Here is an 8,904-nt window from a genome sequence, read left to right on the forward strand (position 1 = left end):
CCTCAGAAGACCCACTTGTCAATACTGTTCACAGATACGGGTAGTCCTACTCTTCTCAGACTACACACATGCACAGAACTCCAAGAACTCCTTTGAAGCTCACACACTACACTGGCTTGTACATACAACAGCTTGTACATCATGCAGAGTTCTCAAACAGAACTCCATTACTCCTCCCCATGCCAATAGGACCTGTGCACACACCCGACCTCCTGCCCCACCCATATCCCTGCCACAGCTCAACCTCAGTCTTCTCTGACAGCTCCCATTTTCCGATAACCCCATTTCCAGGTGTAGGAAACTTTTCTTCAGGTTTCTAAAACAGGAAGCCGAAGCCTGTAGATCATTCCGTTGCTGCCCTATCTGCCCTATATATAAAAGCCATCCTTCATTCTCCAGTCTGTTTCCTACAGACCCGGCAAGGGAGGAAAGTCACTGTAGGCAACCCTCTGTCTGAGCCCTGGGGGTGCTGACAATAACAGCTGTCCTTGGAGGATGCCGAGGGAGGGGGAAAAGGTGTCAGCTCCGTGCAAAGCTTGGGGGGTGGGGTGTGTGTGTGCCGAAGAACAGAATGATGCTCCGGAACGTCTCAAGAGTCTGGGCGGCGACTGTGCCCCGGGCTGGAGCGCTCGGAGCTGTCCGTTCAGCACCACCGCGCAGCTCCGGGCTCAAGGCCCTCTGCAAGGCGCACTGGCTCGGTTCCCGCCCCCGCTCCACGGGCGCCTGCGGCGTGGGCTCCTGCCTCTCGTGGTGGGTGAGGGGCGCGCAGATCGGAAGAGGGGGGCTCCACGAGCGTCGGGGCCACGCAGCCACCTGTGAGCCTCTCGCGGATGTGGGCGGCGGTGTGTGGGGCCGGAGACTGAAGGAGGCGCACGGCGGACCCCGCCTGCCCGGTGGCGGGGCACACACACAGGCGCACACATCTACATCCTCGCACCCGCGCGCACTCGCGCAGCCAGCCAGTGGCGTCCACCGCGGTGATGCTTGCCAGCAGGTCGGGGAAGTTTCCCGCCGGCCTCTGCCGCGGGCTCCCGTGCAACCAGGTAAGCGCTTTCAGAACGCGCAAGGCGAGCTCCGGGAAGGCGCAACGCACGCGGCCGGGGAGCACGGCGCCAGAAGGGCGCGGGGGTGGTGATAGGAAGGGGGCTGGGAATGGAATCGGTCCTTGAAGGCTGGAGAATTGGGACGCTGAGTTGACCCCCTTAGCCCTCGGCCCAGATTTACAGATTAGAGCGGTGAATTTCCTTGCCTCCTCCCAAATCTCCGCGCCCCCTTCTTGGCCCAGCCCTGCCAGTGCGCATCTCAGCTTGGGTCCCGCCTGTCTGCGGCGAGAGGGCGGGGGCGTCTCCTTGGTCTGTTCGCAGGCAAGGTCAGCACACAGCCCCCTTGGGCTTTCAGAGCCGATAGGCGCCACTCCCTGGAGGAGATGGAGGCCCGGGTGTACTCGTGGAAACACACACCCTTGCCTTGCCTTGGGAAGGGAGTCAACTCCCATAGACCCATTCCTGCATCCCAATGCTGGACCTCTCCTAGAGACCTTGCTGGAGAGGCCAGCCAGATGAGGGTGAAGAGAAAACAAGAGAAAGACTGGGGTGGGGAGTGCTGGCGCTCACATAGATGCGGTTCCCTCTGCTTTCAGGTGTAGCGCCCCCGCGCGGCGCGGGCGCCTGGGCATCTCCAGCATGACCCGCCAGAGCCTGTGGGATGTGTCCGATACGGACGTCGAGGATGGAGAGATCCGCATCAATGTGGGTGGCTTCAAGAGACGGCTTCGTTCCCATACGCTGCTGCGCTTCCCTGAGACACGCCTGGGCCGTCTGCTCCTCTGCCACTCGCGAGAGGCCATTCTGGAACTCTGCGATGACTACGATGACGTTCAGCGTGAGTTCTACTTCGACCGTAACCCTGAGCTCTTCCCCTACGTGTTGCATTTCTACCACACCGGCAAGCTTCACGTCATGGCTGAGCTGTGCGTCTTCTCCTTCAGCCAGGAGATCGAGTACTGGGGTATCAATGAGTTTTTCATTGACTCTTGCTGCAGCTATAGCTACCACGGCCGCAAAGTGGAACCTGAGCAGGAGAAGTGGGACGAGCAGAGTGACCAGGAAAGCACCACTTCCTCCTTCGATGAGATCTTGGCCTTCTATAATGATGCTTCCAAGTTCGATGGGCAACCCCTGGGCAACTTCCGCAGGCAGCTGTGGCTGGCGTTGGACAACCCGGGCTACTCAGTCCTAAGCAGGGTTTTCAGTGTCCTTTCCATCTTGGTGGTGTTGGGCTCCATCATCACCATGTGCCTCAATAGCCTGCCTGACTTCCAAATCCCTGACAGCCAGGGCAACCCTGGTGAAGACCCCAGGTTCGAAATCGTGGAGCACTTTGGCATTGCCTGGTTCACATTTGAGTTGGTGGCCAGGTTTGCTGTGGCCCCCGACTTTCTTAAGTTCTTCAAGAATGCTCTAAACCTTATTGATCTCATGTCCATTGTCCCGTTTTACATAACTCTTGTGGTGAACCTGGTGGTGGAGAGCTCTCCTGCCTTGGCTAACTTGGGCAGGGTGGCTCAAGTCCTGAGGCTAATGAGGATCTTCCGAATTCTCAAGCTGGCCAGACACTCCACTGGCCTCCGCTCCTTGGGGGCCACCCTGAAATACAGCTACAAGGAAGTGGGGTTGCTCTTGCTCTACCTCTCAGTGGGGATTTCTATCTTCTCTGTGGTGGCCTACACAATTGAAAAGGAGGAGAACGAGGGGCTGGCCACCATCCCTGCCTGCTGGTGGTGGGCCACCGTCAGTATGACCACAGTTGGGTACGGAGATGTGGTCCCAGGGACAACAGCTGGGAAGTTGACTGCCTCCGCCTGCATCTTGGCAGGCATCCTGGTGGTGGTCTTGCCCATCACTTTGATCTTCAATAAGTTCTCTCACTTTTATCGGCGCCAAAAGCAACTTGAGAGTGCTATGCGCAGCTGTGACTTTGGAGATGGAATGAAGGAGGTTCCTTCGGTCAATTTAAGGGACTACTATGCTCATAAAGTTAAGTCCCTCATGGCAAGTCTGACAAACATGAGCAGGAGTTCACCCAGTGAACTGAGTTTAGATGATTCTCTACATTAGTCGGGACCCAGACTTACATTGCTGACCTGCTATTTGTGGTTCTAGCACAGTCAGGGCAATTTTAGGGCTATGGCATAAGAAATCATCCCGACCCTAGAGGGAGAGCTGCATGGGACATAAGCCCTAGATTGCTTTTGCAATGTTTAGAGAGGTTTCTTTCTTTCTTTCTTTTCTTTTCTTTTTTTTCTTTTTTTTTTTTGAGGATGGTGTGTCTAATAACATGCCTTTGTACCTTTCAATGAAATGACACTCACTGGTGTTTGCATCATGGCAAAAAATATTCATCTTTCTGCCAGATGAGTATCTAGAATGCCAATTTCTCTGCCCACTGTGTACAGTATTCTAATGCTCATATCCCAGTATTACCTGTGAGTTGAATTGTCTGTGCTCCTATTTCTGAGGCTGCTGTATGGGTTCCAGTGAGAACATATCTGTCTATGAGGTCAGCAAGGATATCATGAGATTTGGATCACAACCATGTGAAAATAATAATCTCAATTATGTATCCATTGCTTTCATTTACCTTTAATACCAAAACAGAGAGATTGCAAAGCTAAGCACACTTGACCAATGCAAGTCTTTGAGTTGTCTTTCTACTTGGTCCTGTCCTTGTGATGAGCATGAATGCACCAGTCATTTTAAAGAAAGATATGTATTGATGTATATCTCCTAAGTGTCAGTGTAAGAGAATGTTACTTAGTCAATATGTAGTAAAGACTGAATGTTCCCCCCGCCCCCAAACAGATAAATTTAGGGATAGCGACTTTAGCTAAACATGGACCAAACCCCAGAATGCTGTAAGCAGAGTTCATGTAGGCTGAGCCCTTTTATTGATGACCAGGCCTCTTTTCGCTTATTTCTGGCTGAGATTCTCAATCCAGGCCATTTTGACCAAAGTTTGCTGTGTCCTGGTATTAGCATGTTTTTCAAGCATCTCTTTTTTAAGATGTTTAGGAATAAGGCCGTGTTGTCTATCTCCTCCACCGGAAGAGGTTTGTGTTGTGTTGTTTATGTGAGGTAAGCACCGTCAGGTTGCTGGGCAAAAGCTTAAACATTTCCTTGCCTGCTCCGAAAGCCCAGAAAATGAAGGTTCTTTCGTTTCTGAGCAGAGTTTCCGTTAAGCAGTTTTGCTTCTAGGACACAGGATAGTGGATGTACAGTGTTTGATTGCCTTGAGCTCCTGTCATGGCATGGAAACCTGGTAGTGCAGAGCATATTCAAGATGCAGATGTGCATGAAGGCAGGTGGCTTACCCAGGGTGGAAACACTGTAGCTTTTATTTCCATTGCAATTGCAGTGGGTTTGGGGGACAGGGGTAGAAGTCAAAAGAAAAGAGTTATAAAGCCAAAAACTACTTTATAAGATATAAATAACTGTGAGCTTCTTTAAAAGGTTAAAACTAGTAAAAAAACAAAAACAAAAACAACAAACAACCCTTTCAACCGTCAAGCTGTGTCGAAGGGTCACCTCTACTTCTTTTCCAACACGCCGTTCAGTTAGCACAAAACATTGTGAAGGGGAACCTGGGCCCCCTTTAAGAAAATTCTTTCCCATCATCGTCTAAGTAATCTGATGGTTTTCCAGTGGCTTTCATTATTGTTGAGTCTTTGGCAAGGCTATAGAATCCAGGGATCCAAATATGGAGATAAACAGGCTTTTAATCCAAAGTTTGGGCCTACTCTTAATTGGTCCATTTTGTGTTTTAGTCAGTTGAGGACAATCCACACTTCACAGGGGTGTGGAATGGATCTTCTCAGAGGGCTCTGTGTACTAGTGGTTGCCATGGTGACTACAGTGTGGGCGATTTGTTGGATGAATGCACTGACCATTTAATGCCCTTGATCCTCCAGTTCAGATCGTTCATCAGACTGGAGACTCCTGGGGGGCAGAAGGTGGCAACCTCCTAGTGCCTACGTGCAGACACATCTATGTCTATTATTCCAAAGCAGTGGGAATGTGAAGTGACTTCAAGGAACCCCGCCTGTGAACCAGAAGAAGGGAGTTGGTTTTGGGAGTTTGCATGTGGAACTCTTGTTGTTGGCTAGTATGTATCATCAGCCCTGGAAGACCAAGGATGTATAAAACTGTTCCCAGTAGCACTGAAGGCAGGGCACAGCCTAACCTGTGAGGACTGTTCAGTTTGCTGAGGCTGATGGTATACCATAACTGGGCATGAACTGCATGGTCACTGACCATGAAGCTGATGGAAAGAAGAAAAGAGGAGATGCAGAGTAACTTAGCCGTTCTCCTAAGGATTTTTCTAAATGAACGTGTTTAACAGCAAAAGAGGAGATACCTGCAAGGGCATGGAAGCTGGAAAACGTGACTTTTCTCTTTTGGTGATGACTTGTTTTATCTGGTGCCTTTCATCGGGGGAATCCCAAAGTGCTTTAGAGACTGTCTTTTTAACATTTCTTGTAGATATATGTATAATTGTAAAAGAATATTCCTTTGCCCACCAAGACTTTTAGTCACTTCTGAGCATGAAACGTCTCAGGAGCATTGAGTTCCCCCAAGCTGTAGTTTCAGAGACCTTAAGGGAGGGCCACCCAGATGGCTGGGCTCTGCAGTGATCTCCATAGACCATAGAGTGGTGTAAAGACCATGGGAACCTTTCCCTTGTCACTGAACCACGTGGAGGTGTGAAGTTCACAAGTCCTGGCTCAGACACAAAGCCTCTGACTAGCCAAGTCAGATAATGTCTCCCCTGGTAGTTTCTCCTCCAGGGGAGGGCAGATTCATTCTCTGCCCTGTTCTTGGGAGTAAAGGCTGCAAAGATGAAGTGGGCCCATAGACGATCAAGGTAGCCTGTACAATCCTTTCTTGGGGAACACAATAAAAGCTCATTCATACCCAGCTGGTGACTGAAGAGCAACTCCTGGCATTTGACCTGTTCAGTATTACATGGGCGGAGCTTTGTCATGGCATGTGGGATGGACATTTGGAAGTGACACACATTCGTTGCACAGATATGTTAGTCTGGGGCTGTGTTTCCCATCCAAGCTCTGCATTTCCCAGGTTGGCTGCTGAGGAGGGGCGTGTAGAATGCTGAGCTTATACCTAGCTCATCAGGTAGTAATTGATGTTTAATATTTGGATTTGTTATTGCTACTTACTGTAGCACTCAAAGCACTGAGCGAACTGTTAATTCCTGCTTTGTTTCAATGGAAATGATTTGTTCTGCACTTTGGGATAGCGGCGGTAGAGACCTCAGGCAGTGTGGTCTCTACTTGAAAGCTTTAACTGGTATTTCTTGTATGTTTTAACAGCATGACTTGTTCCAGGGTTGTAATTTTAAACATCGAGAATACTGTATTTGCGATGTCAGTTTTAACACTCATTAACACACTACTGTGCCAGCGTCCTGGCGGCTCCTGAGCCATTACATCACTACTGTGCTTGAGTTTCTTGTGCCTCGACTCCAGAATGAGGCACATGACTGACACACTCAGGATACCAGCCTTGAAAATATGCAGATTAAACAGAAGACAATTATTTCACTTCCCTAAGGTCCCTCAATTACACATGGAGTGGCAGAGACAAGGACATTGGGGAGCAAGGGATTGGACTGCCCAAGAAAGGTTGAACTGGTGTTTTGCTTTGTTTTGTTTTGTTTTGTTTGTTTGTTTTTGTTTTGGGGGATTTTTTTGTTTGTTTTGTTTTGTTTTTTGGTTGTTTATGGTGTGTGTGTGTGCGTGCGTGTGCATATTCACACATGTGTAGAGGTTAGGGTTAATGTTGGATATTTTCCTCAACTACTCTGCACCTTACATATTCAGGCATGATCTCTCACTTGAACCCAGGCCCCAGCGGTCTTTAGTCTAGCTTGCCAGCTTGCTTTGGGAATCCTTGCTTCTGCCTCCATGGCTGGGATTATAGGTAGAAGATCATCCTGCTTTCCCCCCCCCCCCCGGGGTTGGGATCTAAATGATGGTCTTCTCAGCCCCAAGGCTGAGCAGTGAGTGAGAAGGAAAATTTCCTTCTTAGCAGGCAGCTGAGGAAGGAGCCTCTGCTGAGATCTGGAGCTACTGGCTTACAGAAGGGATAGTTACATTGTCTGGGGACCCCAGCGGACCGGAGGTTCCTATAGGATTGTCTTGCTGCTCAGTGTCCCACACTGAGCCTCCATTGCCTGCTCTGACAACCCTGCCCTGTCTCAGAGGGACAGTCCTTTTGCACCTCAAGTGGTTAGGGATAGCAGAGCAGGTATGGAGTGTCCAGGCTGCTTGGCTGTGAACATTGTTGGAGGATTCCTGAGCTTGGCCCCTTGTTCTCCCTGGCTCTTCCACTGCTGCCATAAAGCCCTGGCCACTTGTTCACCTCGGTATGAAAGCAGAATTTCTGTGTGCTGCTCCATGTCCTCATCATAGCATGAGAGCTCCCCGAGCCCCTGGAAGGTAGAAGGACTGCTTACATACAAGGTCAGACAGGGACCTGGAGAAAGGCTTGGGCCTACTGTCTGCTTCAAGTGCCTTGAGTTTTTAGATAAGCAGCCATTGTTTCTCACACTTATTTCTATGTAATCCAAATTTCTGTGATTAAAAAGTTTTAGGCAGAGAGGAAAAAAAATCATATGCATTCCATTTGGTTCCCCCCTCTTTGTGTTTTCATTTGTGAAACCAGGCAGGTCTTTGTTCCCTGAGGTTACTCGGAAGCTTTCCATGTACTATGGATGCTCCTTGCCTCACAGGCTTTGCTTAACTGAAGATCTGGCTAGCTGCCGGTGCCACCAAGAGAAAAGTGACACCATGGACTAGGACTCCTCAGACTGAGGAGGAGGAGCTGTGCTGGCAGAGCACCTGTGGGCACAAAGAGGCGGTGTGAGTGGGCAGAGGGTTGTCTGGAGAGAAGTGTGAACTGGAACCACAGCCAGGTGAGTATAGAGGGCACACAGACACAGAACAAATGGCTGTGACCCCTGCCAATAACCAACATCCAAGAAGCAGCAGAGGGGCTCTCCCCACACCCAGGGATCTCAGCTAACCCATTATCTACATCTCTCTCCTGTCTTCTGAGAAGTTGGAGACCAGCAGCCTCCCAGGGCTTTCCTGTTCCCATTTCCCATTTCCTCATTCTGTCTTGGTGGTCCACTGCTCTTCTTGCCTTTCCTGGGAGAAATGCCCTTCCCCGACACCTGGCCCAGGAAGCCTCTTCTTAGTTCTCAAGCCCCTCCCAAATTATTTGACCCCACAGAAAAAGTCTTTCTACTTCCCTTGTCCAACTCACGGATGTTACATGCAGTTGGCTAGGGAGGTTCTCAGTCTCCCCTTCACCTTCCTTCAGAGTCAGAGCCCTTGCAGCCGAAGCCAGGATGCATGGCTCCCAGGTCTCCAGCCTGACTGGGCCTCAAACCGAGGCCCCAGGCCACATTCAGAAGTCATCATGCCTAATATGGATTTACCACATATTCTCACACTTCCTCCATTCAGTCTTCCTCCCTTCTGTTTACGGAGCTGTGGTGCTTCTGGTCCAAAGAGGGGGCTATCAGTCATCTATTTATCTCCTCATCTATTTATCTACTCAGTCACCGAAAGAACCATATTTAACTCAGGGGCAATAAACAGAAAGGGCATCATTCATAGTATATAAGTAGTATAAACTTCAAAGCCACTTCACATCAAAATCATCTGGGGAGTTTTTAACAAAATAGACCTCAGCAATTCTTCCATTCACAAAATCAACTCTAGATAGGGCCAGGGAATTGTAGATAAAACTGTGAACATGCATGTGTGCACGCGCATGTATGATGTAGGGACACAAATCCAGGATCTTGCACATTCTAGGCAAG

The 8,904-nt window shown here is 49.7% G+C and overlaps 1 protein-coding gene across 1 annotated transcript; it reads left to right on the forward strand.

Annotated features, from left to right (window-relative positions):
• The first annotated feature begins 589 nt into the window (after positions 1-589).
• Positions 590-6,954, forward strand: Kcns2 (potassium voltage-gated channel modifier subfamily S member 2). The gene is made up of 2 exons (XM_021217355.2): positions 590-1,043; positions 1,640-6,954. The coding sequence occupies exon 2, from the start codon at positions 1,683-1,685 to the stop codon at positions 3,114-3,116; it is 1,434 nt and encodes a 477-aa protein (XP_021073014.1). The 5' UTR covers positions 590-1,043; positions 1,640-1,682; the 3' UTR covers positions 3,117-6,954.
• Positions 6,955-8,904: the final 1,950 nt, after the last annotated feature.

Source organism: Mus pahari, chromosome 17 (genome assembly GCF_900095145.1).
Source record: "Mus pahari chromosome 17, PAHARI_EIJ_v1.1, whole genome shotgun sequence".
NCBI lineage: Eukaryota > Metazoa > Chordata > Mammalia > Rodentia > Muridae > Mus > Mus pahari.